Source organism: Lachancea lanzarotensis, scaffold LALA0S01 (genome assembly GCF_000938715.1).
Source record: "Lachancea lanzarotensis genome assembly LALA0, scaffold LALA0S01, whole genome shotgun sequence".
In the NCBI taxonomy this organism is placed as follows: Eukaryota; Fungi; Ascomycota; class Saccharomycetes; order Saccharomycetales; family Saccharomycetaceae; genus Lachancea; species Lachancea lanzarotensis.
The window spans coordinates 143,388-161,439 of NW_019212879.1; the positions used below are offsets into that span (position 1 = coordinate 143,388).

Consider the following 18,052-nt stretch of genomic DNA (forward strand, 5'->3'; position numbering starts at 1 on the left):
AAACTCACAAAAAGATCTCAAAACTAGCCTTTGAAGGTCTGTAGCACCGCAGTGAAGGCGTATTTGACAAGTGTAAGGTCTTTTATCGACCGCATACTTTTTCAGGGCCTCAAAACGACCAAAATATGAGTTCTGAAGAGACTGTTGGAAATGATCCACAACACCAGGACGCTGCTGATATAATAGAGATTGAAAGCTGTGCTGAAGACGAAGTAGAGATTCAAAGGGCTACGGAACTACGGCAAAACGCTGTTGGACCAAGACGGGATTGGGCTGGTAGATTTACACCTGGTCAAGCCAATTGGTCCAGTAATGATGATGCAAATGATGAACACAGCAATGATGATCTAGAGGTCGTGCACGAAATGGTGATTGATGATGGCGGGCCTATCGACCCTGACGCAGAATATGTTGATCTCGATAACGAAAGACCTTTTACCGTGGCGCAAATAAGACCTCGACAACCTTCCACTGGAAGTGGCCAAGAGGACGATGATGATGTGGTATTTGTGGGGCAAAACACCACAAATGCAAATTTTGTATTAAATCTTCCCGGTGGCGAGCGGGTTCTCATTTCTGGTAGCCCTCTGGAGCTACCCGTTAGAAGATCCTTCCAGCACCAGGTACCGCGAGCTCTCCCGTCCCGTTTGGATTCGCGAAGGAGACGGGCCCAACGTGTTGCACTTGGTGCTCAACACGCATTCAATACTCCTATGGCTGGAGCAAATGAGCCACCCCCGAGTTTCAACGAGCAACGCCGGAGAAATGAGCTACGACTCAGACGAAGCACTCGCCATCTCGCGCAACAAAACGCAAGAGGACACACACCATTTTTGAGTCCCAGCAACTTCATGGGTCATTCAAATGCTGCAAGCTTTCAGTCACAACTTTCCATGCTTCCCGGTAGTGTTCGGGCCGCTTTTGACGAAGCCCTGTCGATCGATGAGTTTCAATCTGTACTGGAGGCTACAGACAGAGAAAGCTACGAACAGCGTTTAGATGAGCTCACAACATTGTATGCACAATACCGCGAGATCGTGGAAAACTCAAGGGACCAAAATGTAAGTAACGAGCCAACGCCCGGTCGCGGCATGATTCATTGGGCTCAGGCGGTGGGAACGTATGCGAACCACAGTGGCACAAGGCAACACGGGCTTACAAGAGCATGGGTGCCTCCTCACTACAACGGAATGCACACCAGAGATACGGATGAGTCGCGAGAAATACAGGGAATAATGGAATTAATCGAGGCTCGCAATGAGGCGGAAGTTGACAACAAAAAACGCAAACTTATGGAAAGCACCAAGGGCAAACGAAGCAGCTTTCTAGAAGATGCCAAAACATTGCCCGAGGGCTACAGCTCGTCCTTTGACATCACACCAAAACTCGAAATGCCAATACGCCGTAACAAACAGACGGAAATTATAACTGTGGAAGACGACGAAGCGACGGAGATCGAAATACCAGCTTGCACGCTTTGCGGTGTAGAGCTGGGAGTGGGTATTCCAGATGACTACGAGGGGAGAAGTAAATCCGACGAAAACAAAACCTTCAACGAACTGGTTGACAAATATCATTTTCACTGTCCGTACCAGTCGTTGCGAAGATTTACAGTTGCAGACAGGGACCTTTCGCGGGAAACATACGTGGCCAGTTGTGGGCATATGTTCTGCGGACGCTGCCTGGCAAGAATACGCAGCGCTAGGAAAGTAAACGAGAAGAGTGCTAAGAAGTTCAGAAATGTGATGGGACCTTCGCATCCAGATAATTACGGCCCTCGACAATGTCCAGCCGAGAACTGCAGGAACAAACTACGACAAAACTCCACAATGCAAGAGATCTTCTTTTGAGGATTCCCAACCGCTCAAGATGATCAGTCCATAGCTGTTACCCTACCACTTAGAGACCGATGATTACGGTTTCGTTTAATAACCCTGAACGTTCTTGAACTTGATTGAAGTCAACTATCTTCCTTGATCTCACCTTTGGTCAAATTCAACAGTCCAGTCAAGAACTAAAAAGATCATGGTACTGGATAGGTTCTATATTCTTTTCCTGTGCGTTGGACTAATAGTCAGTGGAGGACTCAATTCATTGCTCACCAAGTTTCAAGATAACCAATGCGTGCGAAACTGCGATGGAACTTCACCAACCTTATTCAACCAGCCAATTTTTCAGACTTTGCAAATGTTTGTTGGTGAAATGGCGGTGCTGGCGGTTTTTTTTAACCGTAAAAGCGCAGCTGAATCTGTCGATGCAGGCATCAACAGTAAGCCAGTGGTGAAAGGGAAGCAAAACTTCATTTTAGCAATCCCTGCAGCGTGTGATATTATTGCGTCAACACTGCTGAATCTGGCATTGGTCATGATCCCAGTTTCGATTTACCAAATGACCAGAGGTGCTATTGTTTTCTTCGTGGCCCTCTTCAGTGTTGTATTTTTGGGCCGTAAAGTCACACGTATGGAATGGACGTCGCTGGCTGTAATTGTTTTGGGAGTTGCGGTTGTCGGATACAGTGGCCAAAACAGCGGACTTCAGACGGACGAAACACCCTCAAAGCAAACCACAGAGTCCTTGTTGCTGGGCGTATCTTTGATTGTATTGGGTCTAGTCTTCATGGCGTTCCAATTTATAACCGAAGAACACATTTTGACGCGGTGGCAAGTTGAACCCTTGGGCCTTGTGGGCTTCGAGGGTCTTTTCGGTTCGCTCATTACGTTTAGCAGTCTGCTATTCGGCCATATCGTTTACGGCCACAAAAGCATCGATTCGATTTTCAACTTGAACCAGGCGTTCAAGGACACGGTCTCAAATGGAAATGTGCTTTTCTCATCGCTGCTCATTATGATCTCAATCGCGTGTTTCAATTGTTTTGGAACTTCGATTACAAAGCATGTGAGTGCTACTTCAAGAAGTACCGTGGACACTTGCAGGACTCTGCTTGTGTGGATTGCGTCATTGGCGCTAGGCTGGGAACCATTCAAACTTTTGCAACTTCTCGGCTTCACTCTGTTGGTTTTCGGAACCCTAGTCTTTAATGGCGCCATTGAGATTCCAGAAAAGTATCTACCACAGTACCTTCTACAAGACAAAAACGCTGAATACAAAAGACTAATCGATACAGTGGATGAGGAAGTGGAAAGGTTTTAACGAGCTCGAAAGAGAAAAAAAAGACAGTATGGATTAGGCTTATAAAATGATGAGACGGCTCTTGCCCCTAACTGGTGCCCTACGTAGGATTTAATATTTTCGTTTCGGTAAAGTTACATCGAGGGTCTTTGCTGCATTGCGAGAGTAATCTTGCATATTTTCTTAAAATAGAAGATCTAATGTGCAGCATAGACACATACCAGCGAGACACGCCGTTAGGCAGTCTGCATTATTGTTGGTGGGAGGCTTTTGCTGCACGTAAACAGGTTGCTGTTGGTTGTAATAACCCGGCTGCTGTTGTTGCTGAGGGTAGTAATGCTGCTGCTGATTGTAGTTCGGAGGAGGGTTTGCATAGTATTGTTGTTGTTGGTGACCATAATACGCCTGTTGTGGCTGCTGTTGCTGATTCGAGTTAAAAAAACCTCTATTGTCAACTTGATGGCCCGGTGGAGGGCCCCCGGGGCTCGAATACTGTGAGTAAAAAAAGGTTAGTAATTATAAGGGCGATGATCTCGACTTGGAACGCTGGAATCAAACCGTCCGGCAGGACCTACTTTCCATGGTACCAAACCAACATCTGAAGTTTTTTCACATACATGAGGTTGCGAGTTATGAGTTCCCTTGTAGTATTCAGCAGCGGACATGTTCTTTGAGAAGTAAGTGGTCTAAAAAGTCGAGTAAATCTCCGATTGAAGCTCAAAAAAATTCACAAGAAAGCCTGAAAAAATTACGGATCACTTTAATCACTGCTGTAAACAATTCTTTGCTTTAGAACGTACCAGACCGTCAGTCTTGGATCATCGAGGCTGCGCATCTCAAGTTAACTTCGCCTCTACCTAGATCAATTATAGCTGAAAAATGATACGATGTATCGCTTTACACGGGTCAATTTAAAAAATTAAAGGTTTCCATCAATTATCAATTAAAAGGACCCTGAACAGATAGCACCGACTCTTAAAACTGAGAAAAGCACCATTGCAAAAACTAAGGCTTCTATTTAGCAGTTTAGGTGTGTTAGTTCGATTCCTGAGATTATGTTTATGTAGTGCAGTTTTTCCAGCGGGCGAAAAACTTGACGTGGAGTAGTATATATGGTAGTTTTGTAAGTAAGGCGCTGTCGTTCGAGGGCGAACAAAATAGGCTATCTTGGCCTTGTTTTCAGGCCTGATAAGAAATTTCCAGGAGCTTAAGTGCATTACGGCAGCTGCGGGGCTATTTTCTAATAGATGTGTCGTCCTAGCTGAACGTCATCAGTCGGTTCCACATCAGGAAATGCATAAACAAAAGGTAGTCCGGGAAAATGTGTAAAATTCTGGAACGGAAGCTCTGATCTACCCGGGTAGCTCGATAGAGACTCTCTTCCCTTGAAGAAGCAGAACTACAAGTAAGGGATTCCTGTGTCGGGTTTTGCCAATAGTTGATTTCAAGCTCTCTCTCGTGGACCACCAATGGATCTCGACGGGAAATCGTCACTTTCGTCACTTTCCGTTGTCTCACACGATTCAAGCCACCATCATCCTTCAGCATTTTTTCTCAGCAAAAGCCATGCGGATGATTCTTTCCGCCCTTTAGCTGGGGATACCCCTGTGAAATGGCAAGCTTCCCATAGAGAATTCCAATTTAATAGCAACAGCACACCTTCTAAAACCAGCAACACCGATGCATTTGAGGATCCTGCCCGGAAACTTATGCGTAAGCGACGTGTGGCAAGAAGTAATCTCAGTGGTGCAAAACCAAGACTGCTTTCCAACTTAAAGGCATCCACCACGAAACTTGATCTTCTGGACGATCAAAAATTTACAAGCTTACCCATCCCTCACCCGATTGAGGGGCCCTCTCAAAACAAAGCGCCTCGAAACTTGACTCACGAGGCTCAAATTCGTGTACATGCGGAGAACAGACGGTTCAGTGTCGATCCAAGGCTAGCAAAGCAGGGCGATAGCACTGATGAGGAGGAATGCCATCCACCGATAGTTTTGGTTGAAGACTACATTCCCGATGATTCCCGACGACTCAAGTTCGCGCGAAGCAAGGTTTCCATATCGGATTTGAAGAGTAAAGTAAGCAAAAGTAACTCTTCTATCTTGCCGATAAAACACAGAACGAAACGCACAATATCGACCACATCGTCGCTTACTTTGACACCACACATCAAGGACGGTAATTCTATCGTCAACATCGGTATGATCGATGAGGATCCTTTCTCACAGATGGCCGATCAGCACTCTGCCACATCCGACAAAACTGCTGTAACAAACATCGAGAAGTTTTTGGGCACAGTAATAAAGCACAATGATGACAAGGATATGTATCTTCAGAGCTTGAATTTCAAAAACAAAGTTAAGGGCTGTGTTATATGTGAAAAGCCCTTGTATGAAATAAGTTCGCTGATCGAAGGTCGTTCTTTTCAAGAGATAGTATGTTCTTCTTGTACGCTGAAGTATGAAGAGACGGCAAAGCTACTGGAAGATTACGAGTTTGACACATCGACGGACTCAGCAAACAATTCACGAGACTTTAGCATGGAGAGTGAGGGATGGACTGGTGAAGCCGGTGAGGCGCTGCTCTTAGATACCAAAAGACACAAGACAGGACAATTTTCGTCACATCTCATCGGCAGACTTCAAACGCAGCTGAAACAGAGGAGCGATCCCGGCCACAACGACAATGTTGTAGATTCCAAGACAATGATTTGGTTCATAGAGGCAAAGCGGAAGCTTCGATGGAGGTGGGGGGTAAGTGGCTTGTTTCCACAGTTTCTTGCTGGTAAAAGAAATGTGTGATCATATGTATGATAGGTTGGGTAAATAACAAAAGGTTTGACTACTTCAGAGCAATCGACCAGATCAGTCCAAGTCTAACTCAGAAGGTTCCAATGACTTGACAAATTCTGCGATAGCAGTGAGAGCGAAAGAATGGTCCTCTTCTTGCTTCAAACCGCTGACTGTCAAAATTCCAACCAAAGAATCGACTCCATCGACATAAAGTGGGACTGAACCACCATGGACTGCGTATTCTTTGGAATCGATGTAAAAAGCGTCTTCCATTTTATCTAGCTTTTTGGCCCGTAACTTTTGACCCATCACAAAACTCGAGCATCCAAACCTTGTAACGGTTTTTTTCTTTCTCGATACCCATATATCATTATCGAGAGAGGTGTCGTTGTTAGTCGTAGTGTGGAAAAGACATTGTCCAGAGGGTAAAGAAATATCCAGTACCATCGATTTTGATGGGAACGATTCAATTGCCCATTCTCTCAACTTCAATCCAAGTTCAAAAGCGATCTTGTAATCGAATCGGGGCAAACGTCTCTGATTTTCCAGAAATTTCAGTTCGTCAACATTTTTTTTGGTGATTTGCTTTAAAAGATCAGAATAAGAACTCAGCATGATAAACAATTAAAGCCTGGTCAGAATCCCAGTTCAAGATGCCTTCCCTGTGCTCTGGTTCTTTAACTTCTCGACAGGAATCAGGCTCTTATTTTATATAAAGGGCAGCGGATATTACCCAAAGAAATTCTCTGCTCATTCCTCGACCCGAAGCTGTACTTGCGACAAAAAGTCTGAGTGTATGACGCGCTGATGACCGAAGTAGAATTAGTAGCAGAACGGAGGGCGGGTCGTCACGGTCGCTGCTTATGACCAGCACAAGCTGCGTTGAATCACCCAGTTTGCGAGGCAGCTGCATAGAGAATTCAAGCATCCTGTTGCAAAAACGCCCCTCTCACACCAACGTACTTATTTCACATTGCTCGATGTGCCCGTTTACCACCTTATCCATTCGAGCTTGGCCTTTAGGATCAAGAACGCAATCAATCGGTATGCAAACCAAACACATATGATAATTCCTAGATAGTGACCCGTGTCGTGCTGTAAGTCGAAACTCTCGAGCACTTGTGGACCTGATGAAAAAAGGCACGAGCCGTCCGCGTTTCGGCCCCCGTCCGAGCATGTTAGCTTGAGATTGTTCGGAAACGCGTAATTGATCAAAACTATTGATGTGTAGTTCAACGGACTCAAATAGTTGAAACCTCGTAGCACTTGCGACATTTGCAATGACATCAGACCGGACATCACACAACCTATCGTAAGAACAATCGACACAACGGTGACTACAAAACCCGGGGTGGTGAAAAGAGTGTTGGTGATAATTCCCAAAGCCTCGCCGCAAGTTGATATGACCATGCTGCAGTACATCGTGACAAAAAAATTGTCCGCAGACCGATTCAGACCACATACCAGCACCATAAATATCGCGAACAAAGCGGAAGCAAACGCAGCCATAGGGATCTCCAGCGTCATGTAACCGAGGAAAAAAGGTGTGATTCCATAAACGTTATCATCGAACTCCCGATAGAAATAGTTTCGTTCACTAGGATAGCACGCAAGGTTCGTCAGCATACCAGTGAAATACAAAGCTGTAGACTGTTGAACCAGGCCGAGCCTATTGGAGATACTGGCATAGTCGTGTTTGATTGGTGCAAAAAAAAGAGCAAGTATAATGCCAACGCCTGGAATTTGCGCTAACCTGGCACTCAAAGATTCCATATTACGCCTGATTGTCTTGGCTTGACGTCTCACACAAACTTTGTAGGCCACAAGAAAGGGTGCTTTTTTCCGACCGCGGCCTTCCACTACAAACCCTTCGTGCTTCAATTTGCTACCGCAGGTAGCCAGTTCGTTTGCTTCCAAATCCCAGTTCGAAAGCAGCAATTCGACCCTGTCCCGAGAATTTGACTCGTTGATATCATTCTGGGTATTTACAGATACCATGTCCAGAAAATAATCCGCTACGTTGGTCAGAGGGGGGCATTCAAATCCAAGGCGTCGAAAATAGTCAATCATGTCAAGTGGCCCTCCATTGTACACCACGCGGCCACCTTTGGCCAGCAACAATATGTTCCCCAGCTGTTGGAATACCTCTGCGCGCGGCTGATGGATGCTAATGATGACTGTTTTGCCCGGCTTTTTGCTGATATTGCTCAGGACCTCTAAAATCTTGAAAGAAGTAAAACTGTCTAGCCCAGAAGTAGGTTCGTCGAGCAATAATATTGACGGGTCTGTTAGAAGGTGAATTCCCATAGACACTCTTCTTTTCTCACCACCACTTATCCCCTTTAAAAGCTCGCTTCCAACTAGTGTGTCTTCACAATGTTTCAAGCCTAGCTCTGAGATTATTTCGTTCACTCTTGAGATGCGCTCCTCTGATCGGAGAGCTGACAATCTCAAATCCGCCGCCAAAGATAATGTCTCCTTGACGGTGAGTTGTGCCAACAAGTGGTCGTCATCTTGCGGAACAAAGGAACATAAACCTTTCAGCATTTGTTCAGACACTTGGGTTCCGTTCAGGTGAATAGTCCCTGTTGTGTCCACCGATGTCCAAAACTTTGACCGAACTTTCCCTGATAATATATTGAGTAGTGTGGACTTTCCTGAGCCGGAGGGACCCATTATTGCGTTAATGGTGTTGGGCTTGAAAACAGCATTGATGTTGTTCAAAATGGCGATATTATCTGGAGAATTCTGGGCTGCTTTGATGGTCGTCCAGGTTCGTCTTATCCGGATTTTCATGTTGAGAGATCGAATTTCAACTTGCAGGGCTTCTTGAAGCGAAGAACTCGAGCCAAGAGTATTTGATTCCAAATCTGGCGTGTTGTCCCTGGTAGTTTTTGAAGCAGTCTTACTGCTTTCGACCTGTTTAGCGAGACTTACGTCGACTGTTTTTAGCTGGAATATCAATACTGCAACAGCATAGAATCCAATCGACCAGCAAAAAATTATTATAATTGGGACTGTCCTCCAGGCTCGTGGGATCCCAAGGCTATTCAGCACCATATTGCCGACGCATGCCTCCCTCTGCTCAGACTCACAAGTGAGGTCGGCAAACCCATTGGACATCATGGCCCCGAATGCACACCATAGATAGGCGATGTATTTCGTCCATCTGACATAAACAGGCATTTGTTTAGCGTTAACGAAAAATCCACATGCCATTGATTGTAAAGTGTAATTGAGATTACCCACCAGTGAAGCTTTAGAAAAGTCTCGAGAAATTGCAACTGCAACAAGGGCAAAGGACGTAGAGCACTGATGAACTAGTAGCACTACCGAAAAAAAGGTGAAGAATGATTTTGCTTCGGCATGCATCCCGTACATGAAAAATGTAACAAGCGAGAATAGTAAAGGTATTGCCAAATCTTCGGTTAGAAAATTTGCTAGTCTTCGGGCGATAACAAAAGACCAAGGTGTTACACAGCCTTCGGCCCTTTCGCGATCGTAAACTTTAATGTCTTGTTCGCAAAGTCGATAAATCTCAAATAGTAGAAAAAGATAACCCTGCAATGCCGCCGCGGAATATAGTGCTGATGTAAAAGTCCTTATTCCCTTGGCTGAGGTGGGATCAGGTTTATAGAAAATCCATCCAGTGATTACACCAACCAACACAGGTTCGAGTAAGAGTGCTGCGGTGGTCATCGGATCTCTCCAATTGACCTTGAACGCTCGCCTCGTGAGCACTCTAACTTGTGTTGAAAATGAAACATGGGGCATCACAGAAAGTGAATAAGCCATATTCAATTCAATGAACTTGATCTCATTTTGCGGCTCTTGCCAGCTTTCTATGAGCTTCTTGAGTCTATCCGAGGTTTGTTGCTTAAGTTCCTCAGATCTCGTATCAACGCTGCATATATCAACAAAATAATCTGCAGGATTAACATGCTCTGGGACCTTGAATCCCAGCTGTCTGAAATACGGCACCATTTTCACAACGTCATCACAATAGACATTGTAGCCCTTCGATAGAATACAAACCTGATCCAAAAGGAAGAGGATATCCGCTCGTGGTTGATGAACGCTCATGACGAAGGTTCTCCCTCCTTCATGTGCCAACTTTCGAAGCGTTTTGACCAGCAAATAAGCGGAGTAAGCGTCCAAGCCCGTTGTAGGCTCATCTAAAAACAGAAGTGATGGATTTGAAATCATCTGTACTCCGATGCTGAGTCTGCGCTTCTCCCCACCTGAAAGCCCCGGGTGACGAGGATCTCCCACAAGTGTTTCGGCACAATCACGTAATCCCAACTCAGCGATCAATTCATTGACCAAAACTTGGCGCTCCTTCTTGCTGACGCCGAGCTTGAGATCAGCAGCGTACTGCAAAGTTTCAAGGCAGGTTAATCTTGGGGAAAGCACATCTTGCTGTGTTAAGTAAGCAGTTGTACAACGAGAATTATGTACCGGAGATGATTCTACTGAAATGACATTTTGCTGCGCTGCATCAGGGACGTAGTTAAAGGAACCGGTATATTTCAAATTTCTGGGAATTTTAGAAGCCAGTACATTCAAAAGCGTAGTTTTTCCAGATCCCGAGCCTCCTATGATTGCCATGATAGAACCACTAGGAATTTTCATCGAGATGTCTTGCACAATGGCCACATTTTTGGGGCCGATAACCGATAGCTTGCGAACATCTACTGAGACCCGGGGGGCTGTGGCAAACGATAGCTCATTCTCAACAAGCTCAATATCCATGGACGCCAAGGGTAGACGGCCAGGATGTGTGGACAGAGAGTCCAGATAAGTTGGAAAATAACCTGTACTTATGGTAGAGTAGTTCAAGTAATATGTCAAAAAAGGTAGGCAGTGATATCAGGTTGAACGAGTATCTCTGGCGAGAGTCAACAGTAAGCCAACCTTGCCATCGACTTAGAACGTTGACTCCGGTGAGCTTTCCGATGAGTAACGGAAAGCAGCTCCCTTCTTGAATCCGCTGCTCGCCATTTTCGGGACTGCCGTGTGCAGGCCTTAGTGGTAGTGAGAGTGTCAGCGAGTTAGTAGCGCAAATTTTGGTGGGGAAACTGGAAAGAAAAGATAGTTTGAGGAGAAATACAGGTAGTCCGGCACATTTTTTTTGGCGAGGACCTTTGATCTTGTCTTTTTAGTTATCCTTAGCTCTTACAGTAATCTTTAACAAACTAAAACCCCATGCAAAAAGACCTTCGACGGTCTGAACGAAAATTGGAAGTAGTTTCAACGGGGAAACTATCCGAAAGCTCTCATACCTTTTTATGTGTGATTGAGCAGAGCTGTTCACGTAAGGTTCGTTTATGCGACTTTTAGTGACGTTGAAATGTTAAGTAGTTTTGTCGAATAACGAGTTTGAGAGGGGTTAAGAGACGACCGATTTCGACTGAGAAACTAGTGTAAACATCGATCCTGGCATGAGCAAGAAGATCAAGCAGGAATGGGCATCAAACTTTCGCCAATTTGCGTTTTTTGGATGACAGCTTTTTGACAGCTCTACTTTATCAATCATCATACGAATATATAGAACTTCATTAGAAAAGAGACTGCTACCCATCAAGACAGACTATTCTACAGATAAAACAAAGTAAGAGAGAGTTTCTATGAGTTTACTGATTGATCCAAAGACTAACAGGTTGGATGAATCTAGAAATCTTCATCAAATTTTCATTTCTCTTGACCCCTTCGTGATAAAAGCGATGACAGTGTTATAAAACTGAGTCCAAATCTGAGATCAACTTTCCTAGACAAATCTCTGATCCGGAGCGATTGATATCAGAGACGTACCCCACTTTCTGGTCTCCGAGGGCCACCTCGGCAATCGCCTTTTGCATTATCGTTTCGACCAGCGAATATTATCATCTTTTCCGAATGTGACAGTGGGCACATGACTCTATGTTTTCCAGCATATACTAAGCTATATAGGATCATCTTTCCATGTAGAAAGCTCATCCATCGACTATCGTTCCAACTCTATCTCACCCGAAGCTACCAACGATGGATGCCCTACTCAAATCTACCAAATCTAACGCTCGTGGAATCCCAGAGGCCCCGTTTGTGGAAAAAGTAGAGGATTTCATAAAAGATCCTAACGACTTCGACCTATGTTTTAACAAGTTCCAGGAAAGACTCTCGAAGTACAAATACATGCAGGAATCGAAACTGCTGACGGTCAAACAATTGAAGCAAAAGATTCCAGAAATTGAAAATACGCTAAATATGTGCCATGCCCTGAAGAAACAGCAAGAACGTGGTCGCAATTTGGAAACCAACTACCAGCTCAATGAAACGCTTTATACTACAGCAGAAATAGACACATCACAAGAATTGAAAGTAGGTCTTTGGCTGGGTGCAGACGTAATGCTGGAATACCCTATAGATGAAGCCATTTCTCTGCTGAATGAGAAATTGGCAGATGGTAAGAAAAACTTAGAAGTCAACCAGGAGGACGTGGAGTACCTAAGAGAGAATATCACGACCATGGAGGTCAATTGTGCTAGACTCTACAACTGGGACGTAGAAAAGCGTCAGCAGTTAAAGCTGGCTCAGCAAAAAGCCTGAGTCGGTACCGCACTCGCTGTCATGGTTTGCACATCATAACAAAAGTATTTACCTACATCCTAAACGTGTTTAGAAATTGAACCCCAAGGGGACGTGCAGGCTCGTCACTGGGCTCATCGCCAGGCTCTACTTCCTGGCCATTCTCGCCTTGTGCGGCATGCAAACTTCCTGATTCAGACGGGCTCGGCTCTGGTCCGGCAGCTACCACACCCCTTGATGGTCCTGGTTGAGCACTCTTCTTGAATAGCGGGAGCCTGAACACTTCAGATCCCGGGAAAAGTCCTCGTTCGATGAAAACGCCGCACATCCAGCTCAAGAACGCGGTAACCACCCCCACGAGGCCCTGGTTCAACATTAAGATGGCAACCAAAGCGTTTATTACAAACTGGTCATTGAAACTCCATTTGATTTGTTTGGACCGGGACCCCAACGGTTTGATTATTTTTACGTCAAATCGATACATTCGCGGCGTGTGCTCCTTGTAAAAATGGAAAAGACTCATCACAATGGGAAGAGCACCAGTGGTGAACCGATTCCACTTCAAGAATGGATTCAAATTAAATATCCAAGCTGTCACAAGGACAACAACGCTGGTGTACATCCATGTCAATGCTATCAGACTCAAGTATTTTCGACTGCCCAGCAGTCTTTCCAGATGCCTGTAGTAGTACCATATAAGTGTTATTAGTATTACATCCGTCTCATTCACCGCCGAAATCTGGAATGTCATCAACCTGTAGTACTGTTTGTAAGTTGAGATAAATGGATCGGTGTAAAGCAGAAACCAATATTTGACACCGGCTACTGAGGCAAAAACTGGTATTCCTAAACTCAAAAGTGTGCATAGCTTCGTCACCGGAAAGCTTGAGAGGCCCTGAGGCGTCTCGGTGGCCATCATCTTGGTTTAGTTGTGATATATTTCTTCTCTCTCTCTGAGATGAGATGGATTTGAGCTAACTTATTCAATTAATTAAGGTCTTAAACTAAGCACTAGACTCTCTGAGTATTTCATGACCACGAAACAAATCGAGAAAGATGTCCTCTGGTGGTCAAACTCCTGAACTGGAATCAGCAGTAGATCACCTTGTCACTATTCTGCACCAGCCCATTTTTACAGGCGAAATACATGACATTTTGAGCAATTTAGTTTACTATATACCTCGACTGCGTAGAAAGAGGAAACTGGAACAGCTTGTCTCTGGATTCCTGGAATCACAACTGTGGTCTATGTTACTTGGTGAAGATCGGAGTGTTTTACAGGAAACCGCTGAAGCTATCTTTTCTTGGAAACTTTCAATTTCTGAACCTGTCATTAGCGTCGCTGAGTTTTACGCAGTCTGGGATCGAGCGATCAAGAACTGTAAAGCATGGAATATCAGCAAATTGACCGTTTTGACTGGTATATTGGGTACCCGCGCCAAGCTTGACACTCTTCAAACGCAGTTTTTCCTTGACGATTCAAACTCTGTGTCGGGAAAATATAGGAATTGGAAATACGAGCTCTTCATGCCAGTCTGGCGACAATTGTTTAGAGAAACTATGAAACACTCGCCAAGAGAAGCAGAGTACTTAGCGGTGTTGTTATCGTGCATTTATGAGAACCGCGACGTGAATGAAGTGATGGGTGAACAATTGGCGCCCGTGTTACTGCAGTTGTCACTGACAGTCATCAATGACTATAAAAAAAGCCCATCGTTCGTTTCCAAAAATTTGGGGAGCATCGCAAAAACCTTGGAAAGTACGCTTTCTAAGACCAACATTGTTGTCGTTACGAATGCGCTTCGTGCAGTTACCGCCACGACTTTCGACATTTCCTTGCGCGAAATGCACGCTCCCAGAGCCAATTATTCAACTCAAATATACTCGAATCAGCTGCTCACCGTTATTTCTATTCTTCGAGGCTGTTTATCTCGGCCAGCAATTCCCAAAGAATGGTACAGCCAAGTCATCATGTCGCTATTTTATGTTGATTTTATTGCCCAAGATTTTGGCAAAAAAGGGTTTCAGTCCTACGAATATATCTACAAGATCAGCGTGGCAGGATGTACCGTTGACGTGGCACAATATTATAACTGTCTTGACACCATGCGTGGCAACATCTATCAATCCAGCGGTAACAACGTTGTTAATAACAGTCGAATCCTGTACCTGCTTAATTTTCTTGAGTTTTCACTAGGAATAGTGCCCGTCACTCCCGACTTCCTCAGCGAATTTTTCGTTCCTGTTGTAACCTTCTATGCTGCCTCTTCGGATGCTAATATTTGTGAGGCTGCACAAGCGACGCAACTTTGTCTCTACAACAACAAGTCGGCAGGCGAATTCCTTCAAGTTTGGAAAACCACGCACTATCTCGAATTTCTAGAACAGTCCACACAACGGTTTTTGGCTGGTGTTCTCAAATCGAGCCAACTGATCCACATTTTCGCTGCAATTGCCCAAGAAATTCCTGCCCTTAAACCGACCAATCCTGATATTTCACGCGAAGTTTTACACTACACCTATTTGCTCGTTTTGAACCACCAAAAGGAATCTTCCGAAGTCGTCTCCACGCTGATACAGTGTCTAGCTCAGCAACTCCCTCATATCAAAACCAAGTACATTACAGGTTGGCTGGAAAATATCATAGAATTGATACAATTTTGTCCAGCTCAGAAGGAAAAAATCTTTGATTGTCTCTGGAAACAAATAAATTCGGGGCTCTTACCAGACGACCGTGCTCTGAGTTGGTTCTTAAGTTCACAATCCAAGCTTTGACACTTCTACAAACTAACGAAAACTTGGCATCAAAATTCAGAAAAATACCAGATCGACCAGATTCCAATCCAAAATCATCTCAGGAAGTTGAATAAACTATTCTTCTTTCTAAATTCCTACTAAATTCATCAAGTGTCAGGGTCTGTTCTTATTTCGATGTCATTTTTCAAGGCGATGAGCATCGCTATAATTAAGAAAATTTTTCAGACCTTAAGCATCCTTTTAAACTCATCACTACTGGAAGGAGCCTTTAGAGTACCAGGAAAACACCTCTGACTGCCCTCAACTGCCTTTGAAAGTACTGGCAGCATGAGTAAGACTGATGTCAATGATTCGGCAACGCTGAAGAAAGATCTCAATGAATATGAACAACATTACTTCAGTTCTTATGATCACCATGGTATTCATGAAGAAATGCTTCAAGATTCGGTGAGAACGCTTTCGTACCGTAATGCGATTGTTCAAAACAAAGATTTGTTTAAGGACAAGATTGTGCTAGACGTTGGTTGCGGTACAGGTATTCTCTCGATGTTTGCAGCGAAAAATGGTGCCAAACACGTTATTGGCGTTGATATGTCAAGCATCATCGAAATGGCTCGCGAAATCGTCGATCTCAATGGATTCTCTGATAAGATCACTCTTCTGCGTGGTAAATTGGAAGACGTGGAACTACCATACCCAAAAGTTGACATTATTATATCTGAATGGATGGGTTACTTTCTGTTGTATGAGTCTATGATGGACACCGTTCTATTAGCCCGTGATCGTTATCTCGTTGAAGGAGGTTTGATTCTTCCAGACAAATGCTCAATCCACATAGCTGGTATTGAGGACGCCCAGTACAAGGACGAGAAACTCAATTACTGGCAAGATGTTTACGGCTTCGATTACTCGCCATTCATCCCGCTAGTGAAAAGGGAGCCTCTCGTAGATACTGTTAACCATAGTGCCGTTAACACCACGAGAGCCAAATTGGTGGAGTTTGACTTGAACACCATTACCGTCGCTGACTTGGCTTTCAAGTCAAAATTCAAGCTTGAAGCAAAAAATCAAGATTTCATCAACGGACTCATCAGCTGGTTCGACATTGAATTCCCTGCGCCAAAAGGTAAGAAACCTGTAACGTTCTCAACAGGTGCTCATGCTCCTTATACGCATTGGAAACAAACCGTTTTCTATCTTGAAGATGACCTTGAAAGTGAGAAGGGTGATGTTTTGGAAGGAGAATTATCCTGCACACCAAACAAGACCAACAACAGAGATCTGGACGTGAAGATCGCGTACGACTTCAAAGCTAAAGGTACGGAATCTGCTCAGAGATCCAAGAAAAACACAAACTCGTATGTGATGCATTGAAGAACATGTAAGATAGGTTAATATTGTACATTAGAACATAATCAGTAAAGCACAACTACTAGAAAAAAAGGCACAAACATATATTTGTTTATTCCGCGCGCGAACATGAGAAATTATCTGTAGTAAACAGGAATCAAACTTTAAACCTATAACTAATGTTACTTGATCTACATATTTGAATCCTTGAAACGTCTAAAAAATAGAAGTTTGATTAACTCGAAGCATTAAAACACTTACTCGTGCTTCAAAGTCTCGGCGAAAACCTTGGAGACAGAGCCCTTCTTGTGCTCGGCCTTCTTGGAACCCAACTTCTCGGCAGCAAAGACCTTGGCGTATGGGTTCAATCTCAACAAGACTTGCTTGTTCTTCAATGGGTTCTTCTTCAAAACGTGAGTACGCTTTTGGCTTGGCTGGCCAGCTGGTCTAACAACAGATTGGATTTCAGAAGAGTTGATGATTCTGGTAACATCGGTGTTGGAGATGATGTTGGATGGCAAAGTGTAGTTGGACTTGACGGAAGAAGCAACGGTCTCGGAACCCCAGACCTGGTCCAATTGAGCGAAAGCAGCTTCGGTCCAGATGACGAATCTACCCAAGTGGGCACCTGGGGCCAACTGCAATAGGTTCAAAGAGGCAACGTTGGCGGTTTGAACACCTGGCAAGTTTCTGAAAGCCTTGACAAGACCGTTGTCGTTGGCGTACACAACCAAAGGACCTAGTCTCTGGGTGAATCTTCTGTTTCTGTACTTACCCTTACCGGCTCTCAACTTCTTGGACTTGAGCACCTTGACCACGTCAGAGTGGGCACCGACGGCCTTTAGGGCGGCGACGGCTTCCTTGGTCTTGGTGATGGATTCTAGGTCAGAAGAGATAACGAGAGGGATCTCTGGGATCTTCTCGACACGGTGACCTCTAGCCAAAACCAAAGAGGCCACAGCAGAGGCGGCGATCGCAGACGCGGTAGCGTATCTCTTTTCGTTGTGGTTGACCTTAACGTTCCACTTTCTCCAGGTCTTGGTAGGAGCGAACATACGACCACCACGACACATGTTACCGAAAGCAGCCTGACCGGATCTGTGGGTACCACCACCACCGACACGAGGAATACGGGCAACAGCACGACCGGTACCCCAAGATTCGGCAGAGGTTTGGTGACCGGCCTTCTCGGAGACGGCGTAAGCCTGTCTCTTGTTCTTGTTCACGCTGGTGAAAACGCTGTGGACAAGGTCTGGACGGATTGGAGCCGAGAAAACGGCTGGCAAAGCCAAAGAGTTGCCGGAAGCTTCACCGGAGAGCTTTTGCACGGAGACTTGAGGACGAGAGGACATGGTTCTTAAAACTAACAAAGAGTGCGATGGGGTGTTTCGGAAAAGAACAGTGGGAAGGAAAAGTCGATGAGATCGTCGGCCTTTTTATAGTCCTGAAAAAAAAAA

At 44.7% G+C, this 18,052-nt stretch overlaps 11 protein-coding genes across 11 annotated transcripts; 6 read left to right on the top strand and 5 right to left on the bottom strand.

Annotated features, from left to right (window-relative positions):
• Positions 1 to 125: 125 nt before the first annotated feature.
• Positions 126 to 1,850, top strand: SLX5 (LALA0S01e01464g1_1; the record flags this gene model as incomplete). The annotated part of the gene is made up of 1 exon (XM_022774151.1): positions 126 to 1,850. One exon carries the CDS (start codon positions 126 to 128, stop codon positions 1,848 to 1,850), a length of 1,725 nt encoding a protein of 574 aa, XP_022626277.1.
• Positions 1,851 to 2,025: 175 nt separating this feature from the next.
• LALA0_S01e01486g (LALA0S01e01486g1_1) lies at positions 2,026 to 3,150 on the top strand (the record flags this gene model as incomplete). The annotated part of the gene is made up of 1 exon (XM_022774152.1): positions 2,026 to 3,150. One exon carries the CDS (start codon positions 2,026 to 2,028, stop codon positions 3,148 to 3,150), a length of 1,125 nt encoding a protein of 374 aa, XP_022626278.1.
• A 162-nt stretch (positions 3,151 to 3,312) lies between these two features.
• Positions 3,313 to 3,794, bottom strand: LALA0_S01e01508g (LALA0S01e01508g1_1; the record flags this gene model as incomplete). Its single annotated transcript, XM_022774153.1, has 2 exons — positions 3,313 to 3,621; positions 3,747 to 3,794. 2 exons carry the CDS (start codon positions 3,792 to 3,794, stop codon positions 3,313 to 3,315), a joined length of 357 nt encoding a protein of 118 aa, XP_022626279.1.
• Positions 3,795 to 4,598: 804 nt separating this feature from the next.
• LALA0_S01e01530g (LALA0S01e01530g1_1) lies at positions 4,599 to 5,933 on the top strand (the record flags this gene model as incomplete). The annotated part of the gene is made up of 1 exon (XM_022774155.1): positions 4,599 to 5,933. The coding sequence occupies one exon, from the start codon at positions 4,599 to 4,601 to the stop codon at positions 5,931 to 5,933; it is 1,335 nt and encodes a 444-aa protein (XP_022626280.1).
• Positions 5,934 to 5,996: 63 nt separating this feature from the next.
• On the bottom strand, positions 5,997 to 6,539 carry LALA0_S01e01552g (LALA0S01e01552g1_1; the record flags this gene model as incomplete). Its single annotated transcript, XM_022774156.1, has 1 exon — positions 5,997 to 6,539. One exon carries the CDS (start codon positions 6,537 to 6,539, stop codon positions 5,997 to 5,999), a length of 543 nt encoding a protein of 180 aa, XP_022626281.1.
• A 375-nt stretch (positions 6,540 to 6,914) lies between these two features.
• Positions 6,915 to 10,676, bottom strand: LALA0_S01e01574g (LALA0S01e01574g1_1; the record flags this gene model as incomplete). The annotated part of the gene is made up of 1 exon (XM_022774157.1): positions 6,915 to 10,676. One exon carries the CDS (start codon positions 10,674 to 10,676, stop codon positions 6,915 to 6,917), a length of 3,762 nt encoding a protein of 1,253 aa, XP_022626282.1.
• A 1,269-nt stretch (positions 10,677 to 11,945) lies between these two features.
• On the top strand, positions 11,946 to 12,509 carry PAC10 (LALA0S01e01596g1_1; the record flags this gene model as incomplete). Its single annotated transcript, XM_022774158.1, has 1 exon — positions 11,946 to 12,509. The coding sequence occupies one exon, from the start codon at positions 11,946 to 11,948 to the stop codon at positions 12,507 to 12,509; it is 564 nt and encodes a 187-aa protein (XP_022626283.1).
• A 52-nt stretch (positions 12,510 to 12,561) lies between these two features.
• On the bottom strand, positions 12,562 to 13,404 carry DSC2 (LALA0S01e01618g1_1; the record flags this gene model as incomplete). The annotated part of the gene is made up of 1 exon (XM_022774159.1): positions 12,562 to 13,404. One exon carries the CDS (start codon positions 13,402 to 13,404, stop codon positions 12,562 to 12,564), a length of 843 nt encoding a protein of 280 aa, XP_022626284.1.
• Positions 13,405 to 13,544: 140 nt separating this feature from the next.
• On the top strand, positions 13,545 to 15,263 carry PEX8 (LALA0S01e01640g1_1; the record flags this gene model as incomplete). The annotated part of the gene is made up of 1 exon (XM_022774160.1): positions 13,545 to 15,263. The coding sequence occupies one exon, from the start codon at positions 13,545 to 13,547 to the stop codon at positions 15,261 to 15,263; it is 1,719 nt and encodes a 572-aa protein (XP_022626285.1).
• A 309-nt stretch (positions 15,264 to 15,572) lies between these two features.
• Positions 15,573 to 16,619, top strand: HMT1 (LALA0S01e01662g1_1; the record flags this gene model as incomplete). The annotated part of the gene is made up of 1 exon (XM_022774161.1): positions 15,573 to 16,619. The coding sequence occupies one exon, from the start codon at positions 15,573 to 15,575 to the stop codon at positions 16,617 to 16,619; it is 1,047 nt and encodes a 348-aa protein (XP_022626286.1).
• Positions 16,620 to 16,852: 233 nt separating this feature from the next.
• On the bottom strand, positions 16,853 to 17,947 carry LALA0_S01e01684g (LALA0S01e01684g1_1; the record flags this gene model as incomplete). The annotated part of the gene is made up of 1 exon (XM_022774162.1): positions 16,853 to 17,947. The coding sequence occupies one exon, from the start codon at positions 17,945 to 17,947 to the stop codon at positions 16,853 to 16,855; it is 1,095 nt and encodes a 364-aa protein (XP_022626287.1).
• Between the last annotated feature and the right edge of the window lie 105 nt (positions 17,948 to 18,052).